The 23,516-nt window shown below is 43.0% G+C and overlaps 1 protein-coding gene across 1 annotated transcript in view; it reads left to right on the top strand.

Annotated features, from left to right (window-relative positions):
* The window catches only part of LOC124594658, a 166,041-nt gene that overhangs the window by 106,088 nt on the left and 36,437 nt on the right, over positions 1 to 23,516 (top strand). Inside the window, exons 7-9 of the mRNA XM_047133030.1 lie at positions 9,959 to 10,069; positions 12,107 to 12,285; positions 20,366 to 20,579. Of these exons, the coding sequence (XP_046988986.1) occupies positions 9,959 to 10,069; positions 12,107 to 12,285; positions 20,366 to 20,579 (504 nt within the window). The remainder of the gene's footprint in view (positions 1 to 9,958; positions 10,070 to 12,106; positions 12,286 to 20,365; positions 20,580 to 23,516) is intronic.

The raw sequence follows: 23,516 nt of genomic DNA, 5'->3' as shown, positions 1-23,516 counted from the left end.
CATGAGCAGCGCCTATTGCCGGCCGGTGTGGCCGTGCGGTTCTAAGCGCTTCAGTTTGGAACTGCGTGACCGCTACGGTCGCAGGTTCGAATCCTGCCTCGGGCATGGATGTGTGTGATGTCCTTAGGTTAGTTAGGTTTAAGTAGTTCTAAGTTCTAGGGGACTGATGACCTCAGAAGTTAAGTCCCATAGTGCTCAGAGCCGTTTTGTACCATTTTTGAGCATCGCCTATTAGAAGGAGGGGATCCGACAGCCGATCAGTTCCAGTCATTCCACCAGGAAAGAGGTACACGGCTCGTGTTGTCTGTAGTTCAACCATGCCTAGACGGTGAATACCGCGGTTCGATCGCGTCCGCATTGTTACTTTGTGCCACGAAGCACTCTCAACAAGGGAAGCATCCAGGCGCCTCGGAGTGAACCAAAGCGATGTTGTTCGAGTGAACGAAAGCGATGTTGTTCGGACATGGAGGAAATACAGAGAGACGGGAATTGTAGATGACATGCCTCGCTCAGGCCGGCCAAGGGTTACTACTGCAGTGGACGACCGCTACCTACGGATTATGGCTCGGAGGAACCCAGCAACACCACCATGTTCAATAATGCTTTTCCTGCAGCCACAGGACGTCGTGTTACGACTCAAACTGTGCTTAGTAGGCTGTAAGATGTACAACTGTCCACGGCGAGGTCCATCTTTGAAACGACGACACCATGCAGCGCGGTACAGATGGGCCCAACAACATGCCGAATGGACTGCTCAGGACTGGCATCAACTTCTCTTCACTGATGAGTGTCGCATATGCCTTCAACCAGACAATCGTCGGAGGCGTGTTGGGAGGCAACCCGATCAGGCTGAGCGCCTTAGACACACTGTTCAGCGAGTGGAGCAAGGTGGAGGTTCCCTGTTGTTAAACAGGGGTGGCATTATGTGGGGCAGACCTACGCCGCTGGTGGTCATGGAAGGCGCCATAACGGCTGTACGATAAGTGAATGCCATACTCCGACCGATAGGGCAACTATATCGGCAGCATATTGGCGAGGCATTCGTCTTCGTGGACGACAGTTCGCGCCCCCATCGTGCACATCTTGTGAATGACATCCTTCAGGATAACGACATCGCTCGACTAGATTGGCCAGCATGTTCTCCAGACATGAACCCTATCGAACATACCTGGGATAGATTGAAAAGGGCTGTCTTTGGACGACGTGACCCAGCAACCACTCTGAGGAATCTAGGGTGAATCGCCGTTGAGAATTGGGACAATCTGGACCAACAGTGTCTTGATGAACTTGTGGATAGTATGCCACGACGAATACAGGCATGCATCAACGCAAGAGGACGCGTTACTGGCTATTAGAGGCACCGGTGTGTACAGCAATCTGGATCACCACCTCTGAATGTCTCGCTGTATGGTGGTACAACAAACAATGTGCGGTTTTCATGAGCAATAAAAAGGGCGGAAATGATGTTTATGCTGATCTATATTCCAACTTTCTGTACAGGTTCCGTAACTCTCGGAACCGAGGTATTGCAAAACTTTTTTTGATGTGTGTATAATGTATGCTTAGTGGGAGAATGCACGTTACATACTCAGGAAACTAACTGCAGCAAAACAATAAATGAAATAGCATGCTGGATGCTGAGAAAGTTTCGTTATTACTGTGTGTACGCATACATATTGCGTATAAGTGAGTGATGTGGTGCTAACTAGCCATCACATTGGAAGCAGAAAGATGGATACTAACAACAAAAGCCGCCCATACTGAGCAAGCCAGCATCCAGCATTATGCTTGAAATAGCTATGTAACTTCTGTAAAACTATATGAAAATGAGCCTGAACAGGTCAGAAAACCGGTTCATGGAATTAATAACTATTTCAAACAAGTGACTGGGTGCTGTTTTATGTATTTACAAACTGTGTTGTGCATCTTTCCCTTTCCATAGCTGCAACTGCGTTGTATGGAATGACTTCAGTGTCATTCATGTTTGATTGAGTAGTATTAGTATATATTATATTCGGATTGTGTCCAGGTGAGCGTAGTCCTATGAAATGGCTGAACAAATCTTCAAGGATATTAAATTGTAGGACGTATTACATAACTCAGCTGTTTTCGTAGTGTGCTTCTGCACGGCAGAATATATGTAGTAAACACATTAATGCTGTAAACAGCTTTTAATATACCGAGTATGGTAGTACGAGTTATAGGAAAACCCCAGAGTGATACTCCCAAGGAATTTGGACCTTGGGCCTCTGGTATCCAAGGAGGAATGCCTGACATCATAATGTGTATGTGGACTATGTGCATTTAAAAAAGGTTACAATATTCTTCGAAACTGCGGTAACATCTGTGGAGACGTGTTGAGTGGTCCCTCAGCATATTTTGAACAGTTGGATGTTTCAACCCATGCTTCAACTCCACTATGTTTAATCTCCTTGGTATGGATGATAGAAGTGATAACTTTTGTATCTTACATTGGTCGTGATAATTGAGTGGTCGCACACTCATATGTTGCATTATAACATAGATATCATTATATGGGATGTAAGGAGTATAAGTGCAGATATTTGTATGACTGAAGATGGCACACTGAACAACATTAAATCAGCATTTACGTGATTTTCAGACCAGTTATTATAGACAGTATAAACCGTATGTTTTAGGTTGTTTAGTACTTTCAAATATGTGCGGAAACTGCAAGCCATTAACATTTATTTTCCTGTGGGCAGTAGGTCAAAATAGAAACAGCGCACGAACGACCCAAGCTCAAGATGTGCAACATCTAAGTGCAGGAACCACACCGTCCAGGTTATGTGTTTATGGTGTCGGACGCCAAAGTGGGAGATCCGTGTTCAGATCTCCCTCCCACCCCCCTTTTTTTCACAAAATTATGTACTGTCCGTTCGATCATTCGTCTGTTCGCCGTGTTCAAATTTGTGTCTTTGTCATGGTGTAACGTCCGTTTGCAACAGCGAGGTGTAACGAAGGGACCCTCAGAAGTGCATACCTCCTATTTATTCTGCACAAGTACCACATGTTATGACTCTTGCGTTCTTGGGAAGTTACGACTCTTGAATTTCTTTGTTGTAACATAGTTCACACCCGTTTATTCGTTGTTTTTATTTTTATGAGAGGTCTATACTCTCAGTATTCGTCACATTTACTTGGCGACGGTAATATTTCCTTACCACATAACACATATTCTGTAACTAATGTATAGTGTGACAACTGCCAAGACCAGAGAAGGAGAAAAGGCACATCAATGACCAGACGGACAGTTCATAAATTTGCGAAAAAAAAAAATGTTACCGACGAAAGTGATTTGAACACGCATCTTCCAATTTGCAGTCCAGCACTGTAACCACAAGACCACACCGTTGTCGTGTTCCGGATTTGCTCGATGTTGCATATCTGAAGCTCGGACCGTTCATTTTTTATGTTTTGCTTCTTTTTTCACAGTTCAGTACACCTTCTTCCTGTTTATGTGCCTGATCTGTGTTCAGTATTTGACGGGCAATCCACTGGACCATTTTACCACTAAATCTGAGGGCACTGCGATGCGGTGTTTCCCTTGTTTTGTAAGTAGTACAGTTAGACCGTGCAGAAAACACGTTGTGAAGTTGGAGGCGTGTTTGTGGGAAGACTGTTCGACGCGGGAAAAAACAACCAACACATTGATGTGTGTGCATATTAAGGTACCACACACAAAAATCTCTGCACTTATACCCGTTACACCCTGTGTAGTGTGTACATCTGTGCTGTACGACGTGACGCACTCCGGTGCTGCGAGAACGGACGTTGCGTGCGTAGACGCTGGCGGCGCTGCTGGATCTTCGGAGCTCCGCGCCAACTGAATGCGATGGAGACGGTGGGGGCGGAGGGGGCGGAGGAGGCGGCGGCGGGGGCACCAGGCGGCAGCAGCTGACTGATACGGAGACCCGCCAGCGCATCTCCTCACTGCTGCAGCTGCTGCGCGTCGCGGCAGGCGCCTCGCACGCGCTCGCCGAGCAGGTGGGCCCCCACTTACTCCACTGCCTCTTTGACTGAATGTTTTATGAGAGCTGGACTGTCGTCACCAGCAGAAGACTCGAACTATTGATTTGATAAGCCTACAGTAAACATCTTGCAGTACATGGTACATAGAAAATATTCATTCGATTTCACGAGACTGTCGACAAGAATGAAGACGGAATCTTGGGGTGAACTTTAACTTACAAATGGTCCGATGGGGCGGTTTTCTTCTGTCTTTCCACTAAAACAGAAAGTACTCCGCTTAGTAAGGCTTCCTTTCTTTTTGTTTCATTTGTTGGCTTGTGGGACTTGCTCATATAGGCATCTCAATAGCGGAATGTCATTTCTGACGATATGAATGTAAGGAGATGACAACACGCAGTCATCGAGTGGTGAAACAATCTCGGACCCCGTCGGGAATCGAAGTGGGGTCCGTTTGGTTAAAAATCTGCGGCGCTAACCGCGCAGCTACCGAGATGGTCTGTTTTGTGAGTCCTTCAGAAGCACAGTGTGCCGTGGAGTCACATTTACTGTTCCTCTGCTGAGAAAAGCTTTAAGAAATTATCTGCGCTGGCCGTAGTGGCCGTGCGGTTCTAGGCGCTGCAGTCTGGAACCGCGCGACCGCTACGGTCACAGGTTCGAATCCTGCCTCGGGCATGGATGTGTGTGATGTCCTTCGGTTAGTTAGGTTTAAGTAGTTCTAAGTTCTAGGGGACTGATGACCTCAGAAGTTAAGTCCCATAGTGGTCAGAGCCATTTGAACCAAATTATCTGCACTACACATGTCAACATGATGCAAAGGTTAACTACGCTTGTCTGTCCTCTTTTGGAGCACAGTTGCGCGGTGTGGGATCGTTACCATATAGGATTAACGGAGTACATCGAGAAAGTTCAAAGAAGAGCAGCATGTTTTGTATTATGGATAAGTAGAGGAGATACAGGATTTGAGGCGGACATTATTAAAACAAAGCCTCGTTGCAGCAGGATCCTCTCATGAAATTTCAATCACCAACTTCTCCTTGGAATGCGAAAATATTTTGTTGACGCCGATCTACATATGGAGAAACGCTCATCACAATATAATAAGGGAAATCAGGGATCGCACCCAAAGATATAATTGTTAGTTTTCTCCATACGGTGTTCGAGAGTGGAATAATGGAGAATTGTTGTGAAGTTGGTTCGATGAGACCTCTGCCAGGCACTGAAGTGTGAACTGCAGAGTATCCTAGTAGATGTAGATCTCGTTGTAGATTATACTGTCAAGGGACGCTGCTCTGGCTGTAACAGTTAGATGCAGAAAAGTAACTGCTTTGAAACATCTGTTCTGAATTGACACTTTCTGTACATGCATTTGCTATCAAGTCCGCCCTAGTACGCTTTTTCAGAAACAAAATAACGACAATAAGCATAGTTTTTACTGATCCTTACACTCTCCCTCTAGAAATCTAGTAGCTTGTTTAAGGTTTTAACTCAGATGTGGTAATAAAACAACCGCCTTTTTATCAGCTAATGAACAGTTTGTAAGAAACTTATCTTGTTTAGTAATTTTCAATATTTGCTCGAATACAATACAGATCAGTACAGTTTAACGCGGAAAGTTCGCGGTTATGACTGTGTAGCGCACAATGCAGAATTTATACCATCGAAATAAAGTCTCAGTCATCGGAAAAAAATAATAAAAATAGCGAAGAAACGAAGTTTACGTCGATATCATGGAATGATCATAAACTATCACTCGTAAATCAAGATCTCCCATAAAAGACCAGTAACTCAAAGTTGCCTAGAGCTCCAGGCTACCGTGACATCTCGTCACAAGAGCTGACCAAGGACTTCCGTCGACTCACGTGTGAAATTCCCCTGCCAGTACCAAAGCGCAAGAATATCTCTTCTCAGATTGACCGAATAACACATTAGCTAATCAGACTTGTATTTCGGTTCACATAACTCGGTACTCTCCCTCTTTGAATAAGTCGTAGCCCGAAATCAGTTCAGAGGAATGTGTGAAATAATATACTCCCAAAAGCAAATAAAAACAAATTAATTCCATCTTCAGTCGTCCTAAGGACTTAAGTAAGCTATACGTTTCTAAAATTTCGAAAACTGACTGTTTTTCGATTACTATTTTTCCTCATGTTTGTGAACACGGCGGCACAACCTGATTGCCACGGTCACACATACTTAGTTATTCACAACTTCAATTATCAATACTGCACGTACACGTCGCATTCATTGCCCCCCCCCCCTCACTTTGGTAACAAAAAAATGAAAATAATATCGTCCAGTAAATAAAATAATAATATCGCTCTAAAACTGAAACTATTATGGCTCTGAGCACTATGGAACTTAACATCTACGGTCATCAGTCCCCTAGAACTTAGAACTACTTAAACCTAACTAACCTAAGGACAGCACACAACACCCAGTCATCACGAGGCAAAACTATTATGTGAATTATTAGTCTTTTCACCAAAATATTGTTTACTTCATTATTTAAGGATCAGGTATTTAGTTAAAGATATCAAGCAAACACATAACTTATGTGCTTTTACGTAATATTTTGTATATCAGGAGTCACTTAATATAAAAAGCTGACAGTCATACTGTTGATTGCTATCTGCATCTACATTTACATGACTACTCTGCAATTCACACTTAAGAACCTGACAGAGTTCAGCGAAACACTATCACACTATTTCTCTACCGTTCCACTCTCGAACAGCGAGAGGGAAAAGCGAACCCATTTGTTCGTGCAAGCTCTGATTTCTCTTATTTAGTTCAAAAATGGCTCTGAGCACTATGGGACTTAACATCTATGGTCATCAGTCCCCTAGAACTTAGAACTACTTAAACCTAACTAACCTAAGGACAGCACACAACACCCAGCCATCACGAGGCAGAGAAAATCCCTGACCCCGCCGGGAATCGAACCCGGGAACCCGGGCGTGGGAAGCGAGAACGCTACCGCACGACCACGAGATGCGGGCTCTTATTTAGTTTATGCCTATATAGACTGGCCTCGACAAAATAATTTCGTATTTGGAGGAGTGAGTTTAAGATTGAAATTTCAAGAAAAGATCTCGCCGCATCGAAAAACCCCTTGTTTTAATGTTTGCCACTACTAACTGCGTATCATATCCGCGACACTGTCTCCCCTATTTCGTGATAGTACTGTTTCGATGTCCTCCGCCAAGCCTATCTGGTAAGGATCCCACACCGCACAGCAATACTCTAGAACAGGGGTATCCAAACTACGGCCCGCGGGTCAAAACCGGCCCGCGAGGGCCGGCAAACCGGCCCGCGTTAGCTGGCCGGACATCCCCGGTATCCGGCCCGCTAAATATTTGAGGTGGTACCTATACTGCCAACAACTGAGTTTCGAGGCCTATCACGGCCAATACACTGCGACACTGGCTCTGCTACTCGCTACAAGACTACGTAACCACACTTATTGTTGCGCCCCTTGAAATAACAATGCGTTGACGTACTCCACCTCTGTTACGTCTTGCAGTAATAGTGTTGCTACCAATGATTTTGAGATTTCGTTAACTTTGCAGGACGCTTTCGTGAATAATGTGCAGTGACATACTTTTTTCTCGGTGAAATTCGCCAGAATAAAATACGCCAGAATTTCGGTCAGGTACGTCCACCAATCAAAATTATGTAATTAAATAAAAATCGTAGTTCGTTTCAGTGCTAGCTATTCCCACAACCTTAGATTTTTGCGATTTCGTATTTCGTTTAGCCTTACGTTACAGTGATCATGGAGTGCTAGGGTGCTTTAATCCCACTAGGTAGATCTTGGCCCTTATGACTTCGTGGAGGAGTCAATGTGGCCCGCGGACTAAAAAGTTTGGAGACCCCTGCTCTAGAAGAGGAGGGACCAGCGTAAAATTGTCTATTTGATTATGAAGTTTAAAGGATTCCGGTTAGTGCCCATGTGGATGGCCTCACACTTTTCATTATTTAGGATCAATTGCCACTCTTTGCGCCATACTGATACCTTGTCTAAATCATTTTGCAATTGGTGTTGATCTTCTGATGACTTTACTAGATGGTAGATGACAGCATCATCCACAAACAATACAAGAGGGCTGCTCAGATTGTCTCCTAAATCATTTGTGTGGATTAGGAACAGCAGAGGGCCCATAGCACATCCTTCGAGAATGCCAAATATCACTTCGGGTTTACTCGATGACCCTCCGTCAGTTACTATGAGCTGTGGCCTGTCGCACAACTGAGACGATACCCCTTAGGCATGCAGTCTGATTAGAAGTGGCTTGTGAGGAACGGTATCAAAAGCCTTTTGGAAATTCAGAAATATGGACTTAATTTCCGATCCCCTGTCGATAGCACACGTTACTTCATGAGAATGTAGCGCTAATTGTGTCAATAGATCGTTTTTTTCGAGGTAATTCATAATCTTTGAATGCAGAATATTTCCGAACTTGCACTGCAAATCCACGTCATTGATATGTAATTGAGTAAAATTAATTCATAACAGCTTTTTTAATTGAGCGACTTACTCATATATTCGTTCTTAAGCATTGGTGTGACTTTCTGGTCTTTAGGTACGGATCTTTCGTCGAGCGAGATTTCATTTTCGATGTGGAAGTTAAAATTTGACCAAATTTTGTGCCTTCATCCATTGAGAAGACAGTTTGTAAAACCGAACGAATCTTTACAAAACAATCTGTACTGTGTTCTCGCATCACGTAACCAAGTTGGGTGTCTTGACTTCTTCCCGCCATTACTGCCAGAAAATATACGGGAGCAGTCATAAACCGATGTATTAGAATTTGTTCTTATCAGAGCAAACAACTTTGTACTATCTCAGGAAAGACGGTACAACTTTAGTCAGTTACTCCTTATATAACTTCCTTTCTTCGCTAACTATTTTACCAGTATTTTTCGTTGATATATGAGACAATGATTGTTCAGTAATGTTTATGGAACAATTTTTAAATCTATTAAAGTAACTCTTACATACATGTTTCATTTAATCACAAGAAATATTTAATCTTCGGTAACAACGTGTACATCAGCTGGTGTCTCATGTTCTGAACGAAAACTTCGGTGTCTTTGGCCCGTGAGACAGGACAAGTCACTTTGCCCCATGTTGGTACCGCCCAGTATGGGATTACACTCTCTTTACACAAATTTGTAACTTTTATTGTAAGCAAAAACAAAATAAATACATATCTAATAAAAGAAGAAAACAGATACATTTTATATACCAAACCCTTTTTCTAAATGCCATTGCAGTTTATTTAACGTCATTTCGTTATGTTGTTGATACACATACAGGAAAGTAGCTTAGCGAGATAAACTACGATAGGTGAACCATTCCTTAATGATTAGCTGGAGAGAAGCAATGTATCAATTTAAAAACGCTGTTATGAATTAATTTTACTGAATATTACCGATGTACTAAGGCCTAGAAGCTTTTTTATCCTCTCGACTGCAGTTAGACTCAAATGGAATACAGTGTACTATGCCCAACGTCGGTAAGATTAAATACATACTCAGTGAATTTATATTTCCCTTAGAAAGTTTCACGTCGAAAACAAACTGTAACCGTTAATTTCGATGAAGAGGAATCAATCAATCAGACTTAACTCGTTTATACTCGCAGATGTATCCTGCAGTAAAGTTAAACATATATTTTGTGAAGTTACTGGCGCTGCCAGCGTGTAATTAGAAAGCAGCCGTAGCACTCTTTGCACGACGAGACACTGTACTACCAGTACTACCAGTCATGCTTTCGAGTGACCACATACAAAATCTTCAAGAGTATAAGACTACAAGAGTTGTGTAAAAGACGCGAATTAAAAAAAAAGTCAGATCTATAAGTCTTTCAGAATGTATGCGAGCATTGATCAATGTATCAAAGATCGTTGCAGCCAATATTGCCGAAAAAATGCGAAGAAGTAGGATTTGTAACATGTTTCAGGTCCTGAGTGAAATCCCACACAAATCTGTGACGGCCCTTTTCCAGCCGCTGTTATCGTCTGACAAGGAAGAAAGTCTCTTTCAAGAGGAAACCATCAACCTACACCTTCAGGTACGTCCAATCCGTTAATTGACACTTAATGCATTAACATGAATGTTACTCTATATATAGTTTCAGGTGTATTCTTCATCGCTCCGTGTCTGTAGGAAGCAATGTAAGATTTTTGGGATCTCGATGCAAAACTATCTTGCGTTACATCCATTACTCTGAGATTTATTTTTCCAGGAGCGTAGAACCTATGCTAACCTTGCTTCACTGACATGCCGAATCATGCTGTCAATCCATACGTAAAGAAACTCCATAATGGCCACGAAACGTAAATGCAACTGCTGCGCATAGAATAATATTGCAAAAATACACACTTAGAAACTCCATATGTATCGTGGTAACTTCAACAAAATGTTAAGATACAATGGACATGTATTACAGTAGATCTAAAATAGAACTTTTGACGATACCTAGAATTAGTATTCAGTATATTTTATTGACAATTTGTACTAATTAAATAATGAAAAAGAAAATTTGTAATTTACAATGATAAAAGATACAATAACTGTTTGTATCCAGATTGGCAGCTGTTCGTGAAAAGCGAATTTTCAAACAATGAATGAAATTTAGGATGATATGCGACTTGTGGTGATATAAAGAAACTAAATAATTTAAATAAAAATTTTACCTAGTGAAAATTAAATGTTGGAAAGTTAGCCAAAGTTTTAAGAAGACAATTTTGAAATGCAGCTTCAGCAATACATTTAAAGAACATTTTCACTCTGGGACCTACATGTCCCCACATGCAGTAGTGATTATTGAGAATGATTGAAATTCGGATCTGCTGGGTTTTTATGACGGCCAAGTCTGGTTTTGGACATCATACTCGGCATTAGTGCTATATGAGACTACATAATGTAGTTTGGGATATGCACACTCCCATCACACCACTTGCATTCGACACGTACGTGCAATTACCACTCTGATGGGAGGAAGGGGGGGGGGGGGGGACGATGCAGGAACACGGGAAACAGTGTAATCGTTGTAATGCCGAAATGGGACGATTATCTGACAACCAAAAGAGCGTGCTCATTGGCTTTCTGGCCAAGGGTGGAAGCATTTTTGAAATTGCTAAATCTGTAAACTGTTTGCGTGCCACTGTGATTAAATTATACCGAGCACTGCGAAATGGCGCACCACTGGCGATAGATGACAGTGATGAAAGACAGCTATGGAGATGTGAATGGGCAAATAGACACGCAAATGTTCCACAAATGGCCTCAGCGACCATCCAACGAATGTTACTGTGTATGTGCCTCCATGACACACACTTGGTTGATGCACCCACGCTGTCTGCTGTTCATGGGCGATGAAGGCTGGAATTTGCACACCAGTACCGTTGCTGGACATCAACTGAGTGGTGGCAGGTGGCCTTTTCAGATGAATCACGTTTCGTGCTCCATTGGACAGATGGCTGCTGGATTTTCTGAAGGATCCAGGCCAGAGCAGGGAGCGTTATTGTCTGGAGAATGTTTTCATGACATTCCCTGGGTGATTTCGTCATTCTGGAAAGCACAATGGGTCAACTCAGCTATGCATCTATCCTTGAGGACCATGTCCACCTCTACATGCAGTTTATTTTTCGTCAACCTGATAGCATCTACCAGCAGGACAACGAATGCGTCACAGCTAGCAGTGTACGTGACTGGTTTGACGAGGATCAGGGAAAGTTTACCGTACTCCGCTGGCTACCAAACTCTACGAATTTAAACCCAATCGAGCATTTATGCGAGCAACTCGATAGGGATCTATGCGCCATGGCTACAGCATTGGAGTCGGTATGGCTCCACATCCCTGTTGGAATCTCATTAACTCTATTCCTGCACGTCTTGCAGTGGTTCTCGCTGGGAAATGTAGTTAGTCAGGCTTTTGGCAGGTGGCCACATTCATGTGACTGAACATTGTATGTTTAGAATAGCTACTACTATGAAGTCGCCATAGAGATAAAGTGAGAACGATAAACCGTTTACTCGTATGTAAGTTACGTTGGGTGCTATGAAGCAGTGAGTAGAGGAAGTAGGAACAGTGTGCGGGGTGCAGGCGCTGCAGCTGCTGCTGGAGCTGTCGTCGTGGCGCGAGGAGTGGGGCGACGCCCTGTGGAGCTCCCTGAGACAGCCGCTGCTGCAGCTGCTTCTGGCCGCCGCGCTGCTGGCGGGCGCCCCCCACCACAAGGCTCAGGCGCTGCGCCTGCTCAGCACGCCTGGCTTCCTCAAGGAGTGGTACGTCTCGCTGCCTGCTACGTACTCTGGCTTTTGCAAAGTACCTCGTACTTACCTCCTCCATTCCAACCAGCATGTGTTCCTGTAACGTGGATCATCTGGTATCCAACTCTTCTTTCTTCTGATTGATCTTGCTTCTTTGGTGGTGAACTGAAGTGCACACAGTGCCTTGACGAGTCTTATCTTCTCTAGTAACTTCAAACCCTTTACAGTATGGTAGCCTGGAGGGATGTCTTAGAACTCTTATTCTTCTCATATTTCCATTATTAAATGTTAATACAGCATCACTAATTCTCCATTTTAGTGTATTGAGCCCTACAAAATCATTTTTGGGCACTCGTGTCCAGATAATGTTATTGAATGATTCATTAGGATTCTGTGTTCGCCCATGTAGACACTTTCCGAGGAGGTCTGGGTGAGCTAGGTCCTTATAAATTGGTTTTATTGCTTCCACAACAGCTTCAGGAATAGAGTTCTTGTGTTCAAAAGACACTTCTGAAACTTTAGCCTTCCGGAATTTACACCACGATTCAGGTCCAAGTGGGCAGAGTGCATGTGTCGGTTTTCTGTCGGTTGAAAGTTTGGGGAACTATGTGGCCCAGACTGCTTTTCTCATACTTTCTAAATCATTTCCGTTATTTCTAATGGCCATTCCATAATACTTCTGGAGTTGATCTAATGTTTTATCAGTCAGCTGATCTCTAAGTGGCTTGCCATCAGACAGTGTGGTGGTGCGAAGAGATTGTTTTAATTTTCTGAGACGTGTGCCCATCCTCTTTTGCACATGCCCAACACTTCCAATTTCTTTATCACAATATTTTCATATGGATTAACTGCAGCAACACACTTATACGCCTTAGACTCTCCATCCCCAAGGAACTAGGTGTATCGTACACCCCTTTCCTGCAGTGAACTGCTAAACATTTTCATTGCGGCATCAACTTCCATTCCTCCGCTAGTTCCTTCATAATTTTTCTGGCAGTTTTCATGTTCATTTTTTCCATTTTTGTCACAGGAGCTATAGCAATGTTTTGTAAGTGCTTCAAAATCAATTTCTTTGCCTGTACCTACACTTGTGAGTGTGGCAACTGAGTGTTTCGACGTGTGACCACGCCTTTGCCATGTCCCATCAAACGCAACTGGTATATCAATGTTGCCTTCGTTCACTTCAACAGCTTCATTTGTTTCAGCCTCCATTGACAGGGAAGAGACAGATTCAACAGCTTCTCCTATAACTTCAGTATATTTAAATTTTTGTAGGTGGTGGTGGTAGATTCATAACCGAACAGAAACACTGAGCTGCACTAAGACCTTTTCCGATAGCTCTCATGGCATAGAAAAGTCTTACATTTACCTCATAAAGATTATTCTTGCATTCATTTGACGTTACAAATAACTTTTTGTTGTCACAGCCAGTGCAAATAATTAGTATTGTCGTAGTGAGTCCTATTCTTGTAGGAAAATCTTCTTCAATAATTACTGTTCCGCCAGAAATATTACAGCATAATGTATCACACAACACCTGAATTAAAATTTTCATATCACACAAAACATAGGCCATTCCAGAAGTACTATTTTCTAAATTATCCTGCAGTAATACTAGTTCCTCGAATGGTTTATGTAATTTACGAGTAGTTTTACTTGCATTGGGTGAGGTCGCATCTCCCTTGTTTTCTGGCTGCACATCAAGGTTATTTCATTTTACACTGCTTGTGGGTTCCAACTCTTGAACAACACACGGTTTTACACTTTTAGTTTATTAAATAGACTAGCACTTCTAGGCATGTTTATATTACGCCAAACTGCACTACATTACGTCGAAAGTCACTGTTTCACTCAAAACAAACAAACAATTGCCAAAAGACTGCGAAATATCAGTGTGACTAACATAGAGCGCCACGTGTTGTCTGTCAGAGATGAAAATCACGGTATTCTATAAAATGTAGTTTCCGAGATATTCACATATAAACAGATGCACGTCCGAAATTTGGTGATCTCGCAGATACGCATGTAAGACTTCAAAATTAAAAATAAAATACTTCTAAACGTCACACACAGATAATTTATGCACTATTTTGTGCAGGAAAAAGTACATAATATTGTAATGCATGTTTTTTAAAAAGTGAAAATTTTCGAATTTTTGCCTGCAAACTCCCCTTAACTCGATACCATAAATGCGCTTATTATCCAGAATACGATTCTATGTGGCCTTCTTTCTCATAGCCCTATCCCTTATATTCTCAGGATCAGCATGTTAATCTGTACCTGGTAGCGTTAGAGGCAGAGGGTTGTTTGATGACTTCATAGTAACCCCCCCCCCCCCTCCCTGCCACCACACCAGGCATAATTCCTGTATCCCATATGTCTGCACCTAATATTATCCCTGTCAAAATGTGAGAACATTTTCGAAGTCTCTGCAATTTTATAACTGAGGTCAGACGTGGATAGCAACCCGGTATTGAGCTAGTTGAGTGTGGCAAACTGCCTAAAATCCACACCAGGTTGTCTGACACACCTGTCCTCGTTGTTAATCCATCTTTACAGATTCGATCCGAGGCCAGCGCGCCTCCACAGTTCTAGAAGCGCAGTGCTAACGTTCGTGGCTATCCAGACAGGCTATACTTGTACGGAGTATTAGGCAAAATTTGTTACTGGATCGAGGATTTCTTATATAAACGATGCAGCATGTTGTCTTGGGTGGACAGTCATCGACAGGTGTAGAAGTAACTTCAGATGCTCCCAAAGGACATGTGTTGGAACCCTCTCTGTTCATGTTTCATATTAATTACCCTCCATACAATATTAGCCTGAAACTTTGCGTAGATGATGCAGTTATTTATAATGAAGTAATGTCTGAAAAAACAGCACAAATATTCAGTCGGATCTTGATCAGATTTTAAAATAGTACAGATATTGGCAACTACCTTTAAATGTTCAGAACTGTAAAGCTGTATAGTTCACAAAACCCAAACGCATAATATCCTATGACAACAATTTCAATCATTCACCACTGAAATTGCTGAACTCACACACACACCTAGGTGCAACAACTTGTGCGAATATGAAATTGAATGATCACATTGGCTCAGTCATAGGAGAGGAAGGTGACAGATTTCAGGTCATTGGTAGAATACTGGGAATATGCAATCAATATATAAAGAAGACTGCTTATGAAGCACTCTTGCAACCCTTGTTATAATACTGCTCATTTGTGTGGGATTCATAGCAGATGGGACAACAGTGGATAATGAATGTATACAATGAAACACAGCATGAATGACCATAGTTTTGTGTGGTCCATAGAAGAACAACACAGAGATACTTAAAGAACTGACTGACAAATACTTGAAGATAAATGCGGATTATCCGGTGAAAGCGCACTTAATAACTTTCAAGAACCAGATTTAAGTGAGGGATCTAGGGATATACTGTAAATACTATGTATCGCTCATGTAGGATCTTGAGGACAAAATTAGGCTAGAATGAATTTTCGCCCCACATGTCGAATTTGAAACTTCCTGGCAGATTAAAACTGTGTGCTGGACTGGGACTCGAAGTCGGGACCTTTGTACTTCGTGGGCAAGTGCTCAAACCAACTGAGCTAACCAAGCACGCCCCATAACCCGTCCTTACAGCTGGCAGCGTGGAGATTCACTCTGAAACAACCCCAGGCTGTACATAAGCCCTGTCTCCACAATACCATTTGTTCCATGAATACCAGTCCCGCAAATTTCGCAGGAGAACTTCCGTGAAGTTCGGGACGTAGGAGATGAGGTACCGGCGAAAGTAGAACTTTGAGGAAGTGTCGTGAGTCGTGTTCAGCTAGCTCTGTTGATAGAGCTCTTGCTCGAAAAAGGCCAAAGTCCCATATTTGAGTCCTGGTCCAGCACATAATTTTATCTACCAGGAAGTTTCAAGATTAGACTAATTACATCGCACAGAAAGGCATTAAAGTAATCATTCTTCTTGTCGTCCATATGTGAGTGGAATGGGATGAAACCCTAAAACTGGTACAACTGGTCATACCCTCTGGCATGAACTTCACAGTGTTGTGCAGAGTATAGATGTAATGTAGATGTAGATGTAAGCAGCAATAGTTTGGGAAAGTGCGATGCACTGATTGGCAATGGACTGAAGCTCCAGCCTGACTACGATCATTCCTTGTTGAAGCTAGCTGGAAATGACACATCTTTATCGAGTGCAGAAGCCTTCACGAAGGTATGAGTAATTGAACCAGAGACACTTACCTATTCGCGTATAGCATCACCTTTTTCCAAGATAACAAATATCGGCACGTCGTTATATGGACTATACAGGTCCCTGAAACACATTTGGGAGCCATTCTGACCCAGGACTACAAAATTACTACTTACGACTAACAGAGTCTAAGAGAGATGAGCACAAGGAAGGTGCACGACATTATGGCGTCGAAGATATACTCAATAGGAATTATGTCAAATAACCTGAGAATGCACACAAGCAGCCTCATTTCAGTTTAGAAGCAGTGTAGCATACTCGCTAATTATACAAGTGTGATTTGCGGTAATGCAAGCAAACAGGCAGTTCATTCACGAATCCTTTACTGGTGAGATACAATGGTCAACATATCACACATACTATTCATCCTAAGCAAAAATCAGTCACATAAGCATAACTCCACCCTGTTGACAAGTGGAATGCATTGCCTCGTTTGTTTACAAAATACACAACGCTCTGTACCATCATGCACCAGACTTCATTAGTTCAGGAGACATTTCTCCAACAGGTGTTGGGTGTTGGTTCTTGCACTCCAAAGCAGAAACATCAACTGTTCATCAGTTTCTGATGGCCATCATTATACTATCGAGAGAGTGAATGTACCGTGCATGTAAGTTTCCTGTTAATATCTGTTGTAGTCCATTCGAAAATTTTTCTGAACAGAGCCTTGCCAACAGCTTTTGATGCAAGCTGTAGTGAATTTCCCTGAATCAATATAATCACAGTACATCATTGGTGCAGATTTGATTTCTAGCCGGGTCAGGAATTTCCTCCGCTAGGGTACTGGGTTTTTGTGTTTTCTTCATGATTTTATCTCATTATTATCGACTTGCAATTCGCCAAAGTGGCGTCAAACAGAGAGACTGGCACTAGGCGGCCGAACCACCCCAGACAGGGTCTCCCAGCCAATAAACCAATGCGACCTTTCATTTTTGACACCGTGGCACATGACAAGACCAGCACTTATATGGCCTCGGTTTCCTTTGCATCGGATTACTACTAACTGTCTAATTGACATGGAACAGTGGTAAGACATTGGACTAGTATTCCTTTAGGACAATGGTGCAAATCATCGTTCCCCCATCCTGATTTAGGTTCTCCATGTTCTTTCTAAATCACTTAAAAGAAATCCTAAGGCAGTTCCTTTGAATAAAACATGGTCAGTTTTCTTTCTCACTCATCCTCAATCTGAGCTTGTGTTCCATTTCTAATGATATTGTTCTCGATTAGAAATTCAATGCCTAGACACTTCGCCTCTCTAACACCCACATTCAAATTTAACTAAGATGTTCTGACAGAATCTTCACTAGCTGCACGTCATAGAGGCACATTTTGGTCCTGTGGGTAAGAAGAGCACGCAGATCACTTTTCCTTTGGGTGTTCCAGACTTTATGGAAGTGCTACAAGAACCTTGCAAGAAGCTTGCTCTTTCGTTGCTAACCTACGAGATGGCTTTGTTAGCAACTGAAGATCGTAAAGTTTCCCATGCAGTGTATATATTCACTGTTTCCGCAGATATCTGCATCTAAAACCAACATATCACTGACAATGGACTACACAAAGGTGTTCTATAACATCTGTGTGTGTGTGTATGTGTGTGTGTGTGTGTGTGTGTGTGTGTGTGTGTGTGTGTGTGTTCTGGTGTGTATATGCGTGCATGATATTCTAACACTAATTTTCTATCAATACCCGTATCTTTTATGCTAGTATGAGCTGGCTGTATGGCGCAAGTTAAAGGCCAATAAGTGATCAATTTAAAAAGATCTTCCTTCCTTTCCGAATCCGCCGACATCGCGAGTCTTCCACCGAAAACCAGTACAAGGAACGACGAAATCCTCATGTCACACGCATATGCATAGATCTCCAGGTGTACAATTACGTAAATATATTGTTTGCATTTGTGATTCAAGATCTAGATGGATATTTTGCCACGGGAGAAAATAAGCTGCATATATGAATGGCGAGTTCTTCCTTTCTTGGCACAATAACGAAGGAATCGAATATCTGTGAAGGAGTCAGTCCAATGTGACGACTATAATTTAGCACTTCAGAGGAACTAGTTTCTGGAAATCGTAACACAATTTAAGATGCCACAATTCAGATTCGGAAATCACTTAAGTAACAACTTGAGACTCTACTTGATCTTCGTCATGAAGCATGCAACGACTCTCTCCCAAATATGCGAAAATGTATACACTGCCTGACAAGAAAAGTGACGCACCTAGAAGACATGGCCAGATGTCCACTTAATTTCATACTTGATCACATCCTCGGCAGGTACGTAAATAATCACAGGGTTGCAGTTCTTTGTGACTGTTGGGACAGCCACATGTGTACATTAGTGTTGTTTGTGTTTAGAGCTATTACCAGGCCTGGTAGGGCACGTAAAGGACGAACAGTGGTACATAGTGAGTGACTGTGAAGGTCACGAAGATACCACATATTTGGGACTGCATTATCAGCATCTGTCAGAGTTTGGAAGGAGCCTCATTGAGGGCCTTTGGGCAACTGATCAAATCGTGAAATATCCAGATTTGAGCAGCTTTCAGATGTGACAGTAGCCTGATGCTGGATTGCATGGGAACGTGAGAACACCCATATCGTCTTCAAGGTTTCTGTCGACCAGATTTGGCCGCCACAGGGGAGGACCGCCATATTGTGCACCAAGTCTGTCGTAAACCGTTTACATCTGCACTTGCCATCTGAGAACAAGGAATGGACTCCTTACAGCATTCTGTGACATTCTGCACCACTGGTTGGAGACCAGCACCAGCCAGATAGCGAATTACTGTCCAATGTGTAGACTGCCGTTCACATCAGAACACAAATGGCTATGTTTGGAGTGCAACAGTGAGTGACAAGGATGGACTGCTGCTGAAAGACGTCGCATTGTGTTTTGCAGAAATTCGTGGTTGTCCACTATCCCAAATGACCATTGTCAGCGAGTGTGGCGGCTACCTGAGGTTTGGTTCCACTCTCTAATGTTTTGCAGAGGTACAGGGGTGTTACTCCTGATGTGGAGAGTGTGGAGGGTATGTCTTCAGGTCATGGCTGGAGTGACTGAGGGAACTCGGAAAGCACATTGTACATTACAGACATCCTGCATCCTCAAATGTCACCTCTCAAGCATCCATTTCATGATTCCAATTCTCAAAACGACAAGGCACATCCACACATGGTACATGTGTCTATGAACTGTCTCTGTGATACTAGGGTACTCATGTAGCCAGCAGGATACCTAGATATGTCCCCAACAGAACATTTACGGGACTAGCTCGGACGTCAGTTCCGTCCGGGTGCCATTGTTCAGAACATCACGGACCAGTTACAATTGTTATTGTTCAGCTTGGCTCACGAGCGGATCCAACGACTTTACGACACCATTCCCAACAGACTCAATGCTTGAATCCATGCCAGAGGGGGTTGCAGTATGACAGTATGATAGTGTTAAGATGGCTCATACTGCCAAGTTCGTTGTGAATTTGACTCGACTGAAATATCACTTCCCCTCTCAACCTCTGAAGTGTCTTTTCGATTCCTTCTTCCCTCCTAGGTGCTTCATTTTTCTTATCAGGTAGTGTAATAAGCGTCAAATACTGTACGTCAGATACCCTTTAGAATTTGTATGGCGGGCTTACTCCTTATCGCAAGTGTTTTAATTTACATCTATATCTATACTGCGGAAATATGTGATGGCAGAAATTCTTCATACGTTTTACGAGTGCCATGTTTTGATCAATACAATACAGGTTCATATTGTTGTCCAACACTGATGACTATAATTGTTGAATGCTACCGGGCCTTTGCATGTATATGCCCTCAGCGGAGCGTCGCTGTCGGAGCGACTGTGCGAGCTGCAGCCGCTGCTGGTGGTGCCGTACAGCAGCGCGCGGGCGGCCGGCCGCGGGGGCGGCTCCTTCCGCCCCCACATGGACGAGAGCATGCAGCAAGACCTCACGCCGCTCTTCACCATAGCACAGGAGGGCCGCCTCAACCAGATGATGGCTCGCCTGCAGGAGGCCTTCGAGAATAAGGAGGTCCCTATGAAAGCTTGATCCACTCTAACACATGCTTCATTGAACTCATCTCCACCTGGAAGGAGCCGGTGAATAAAAAGTAACAGAAAGAGTGAAACTAGATATGCACCGCCTAGTGTTGTTCCCAAACTGTGGTAGGCTACTGTAGACCAACGAAAGTAAGCACAGAATACAGCAGTTTTCCTAGTAGCTTTGGTCAGTTAAGACTCTAATTGACTTATCCTTATGTTAAGTGTGTTGCATACCTATTGGGCGTTGCCTAATTTCGATCACTTCGTTTGCGTATGCAGTCAGTCTCTTACTAGGTTCCCCTAGAAACCAGAATCGGTTAACCACCTAGAATCTTTTTTTATGTAAATTTTTCTTACTCCAATTCGATTAAGTACTTAAATTATCGTTCCAAATTTCTCTTTGGTTTCCTTCACAGCTTACTCAGCATAAAGATTGAATAAGAATTGGTATAGTCTACAATTATGCGTCATTCCCTCCTCAGTAACTGCTTCCCCTTTTATGACCTTCGAGCTCCTTTTTTTAATTTTTTGAGCCATCACGCTTCTGACTGGTTTGATGAGGCCAACCTCCTCATCTCAGAGTAACAATTAGAACTTACATCCTCAACTAATTGCTACATGTATTCCAATCTCTGTCATCCTCTACAGTTTTTACCATCTACAGCTCTCGCTAGTTACATGGAAGGTATTCCCTGACGCCTTGACAAATTTCCTATCATCCTGTCTTTTTTCCTGTCAGTGTTTTCCACGTATTCCTTTCCTTTCCGATTCCGCGCAGAACCTCGTCATTCCTTACCTTAATCGGTCCACCTAATTTTCAACATTCATCTGTAGCACCGCATCTCAAATGCTTCGATTATCTTCTCTTCCGGTTTTTCCACTGCTCATGCTTCACTACCATACAATGCTGTGCTTCAAACGTACATTCTCAGAAAATTCTTCCTCAAATTAAGGCCTGTGTCTGATAGTAATAGACTTCTCTTGGCCCTTTTTGCCATTGCGTCTACTTATGTCCTCCTTGTTCCGTCCATCATTGGTTATTTTGTTGCCTAGGTAGTAGAAATCCTTAAACTTATTTCTTTCGTGATCATCAATCCTGATGTTAAGTTTCTTGCTGTTCTCATTTCTCCTAGTTCTCATTACTTTTGTTTTTCTTCTATTTACTCTCAGTCCGTATTCTGTATCCATGAGTGTGTTCATTCCATTCAGCAGATCACGTAATTCTTCTTAGCAATGTCATCAGCGAATCGTATCATTGATATCCTTTCACCTCGAATTTTCAGTCCACTCCTGAACCATTCTTTTATTTCTATCATTGCTTCTTCGAGGTATACATCTAACAGTAGGGGCGAAAAACTACGTCCCTCCCTTAGACCCTTTTTAATCCGAGCACTTCGTTCTTGGCCTTCCACTCTGCTCCTGGGTACGCTGTACATTGTAGTATCTGATCCGGAACCTCTGCCTGACCATGATGCAAATTTACGGAAATCTTCCTGTACCTCCCTGCCTTTTCCAAGTATACGTTCTCCTTTTGTGATATTTGGAAAGAGTATTCGCCATTACTAGCTGAAATTTACTTTGGCCTGTCTTTCTCCTCTCTCATTCCTAGTACCAAGCCCATATTCTCACGTAACCCTTTCTTCTACTCCTTCCCCTACAACTGCATTCCAGTCCCGCAGACTATTAAATTATCATCTACCTTCACTTACTGCATTACGAGCTCATTATTCTCATATACTTTATCTCTTCACCTTCAGCTTGCGACGTCGGCAAGTATACCTGAAATATCGTTGTCGGTGTTGGTTTGCTGTCAATTCTGATCAGAAAAATACTATTACTGAACTGTTCACAGTAACACACTCTCTGCCCTACCTTCCTATTCAAAATGAATTCTATTCCTGTTATACCATTTTTTGCTGCTGTTGATATTACCTTATATTCGTCTGACTAGAAATCCTTGTGTTCTTTCCATTTCAATTCACTGACCCACACTATATCTATATTGAGCCTTTAAATTTCCCTTTCCTTGCTTCCCTACCACTTTCTAACTTCTGACATTCCACGCTCCGCCTCGTAGAACGTTATCCTTTCTTTTTCTCAAGATCACCTCCCCATTCGCAGTCCCCTCCCGCAGATCTGAATGGGGAACTATTCCGGAATCTTTTGCCAATGATTAACATGACACTTTTTCCAATTAGAGGCAACATGTACTGTGGGTACATACTGTGTGTCTTTAATACAGCCGTTTCTGTTGTCTTTTGCTTCCTCATGCCATTGATCTTTGCTGATTCTTTAGCCTTTAGGGGCCGTTTTCCTCACCAAGCGCAAGAGAGTGCCCTGAACCTCTGTCCATTCCACCCTCTTTGACAAGATCGTTGGAAGAACGAGGGTGACTTCTCATGCCGGAAGTCTTAGGTTATTCAGTATTTAAGCGGTGACGGGGTTCGAACACGGGACTACTAATCGAAGACGCTACCCGTAGATCCCGGATGAATGAACGTAGGTAAGATGTATAGAGGACCACGTACGCTACGGAATATTTTTGTTCTACTTAGTTATCCTCTTGTCTGTTATTTAAAGTAAACAATATTTATAATAAAATTGAAAACAGTCCGCCCGGTTAGCCGTGCGGTCTAACGCACTGCTTTCTGGGCAGGAAAGCGTGCCGGCCCCCGATGTCCGGTGTGCCGGCCTGTCTGTGGATGGTTTTTAAGGCGTTTTTCCATCTGCCTCGGCGAATACTGGCTGGTTCCCCTTATTCCGCCTCAGTTACACTATGTCGGCGATAGCTGCGCAAACACTTTCTCCATGTACATGTGCGTGGGGGGCGGGGGGGGGGGGGAGGGGGGGAGCGAATCGTACAATAACCCTGGGTTCGGTGTGGGGCGGCGGTGGGGCGAGTGGACTGCTGTGACCTCCTGTTGCG

This window comes from Schistocerca americana, chromosome 1 (genome assembly GCF_021461395.2).
Source record: "Schistocerca americana isolate TAMUIC-IGC-003095 chromosome 1, iqSchAmer2.1, whole genome shotgun sequence".
NCBI classification, from domain to species: domain Eukaryota; kingdom Metazoa; phylum Arthropoda; class Insecta; order Orthoptera; family Acrididae; genus Schistocerca; species Schistocerca americana.
The sequence above is the reverse complement of the archived record's forward strand: the minus strand, read 5'-3'. Positions and strand labels throughout refer to the sequence as shown.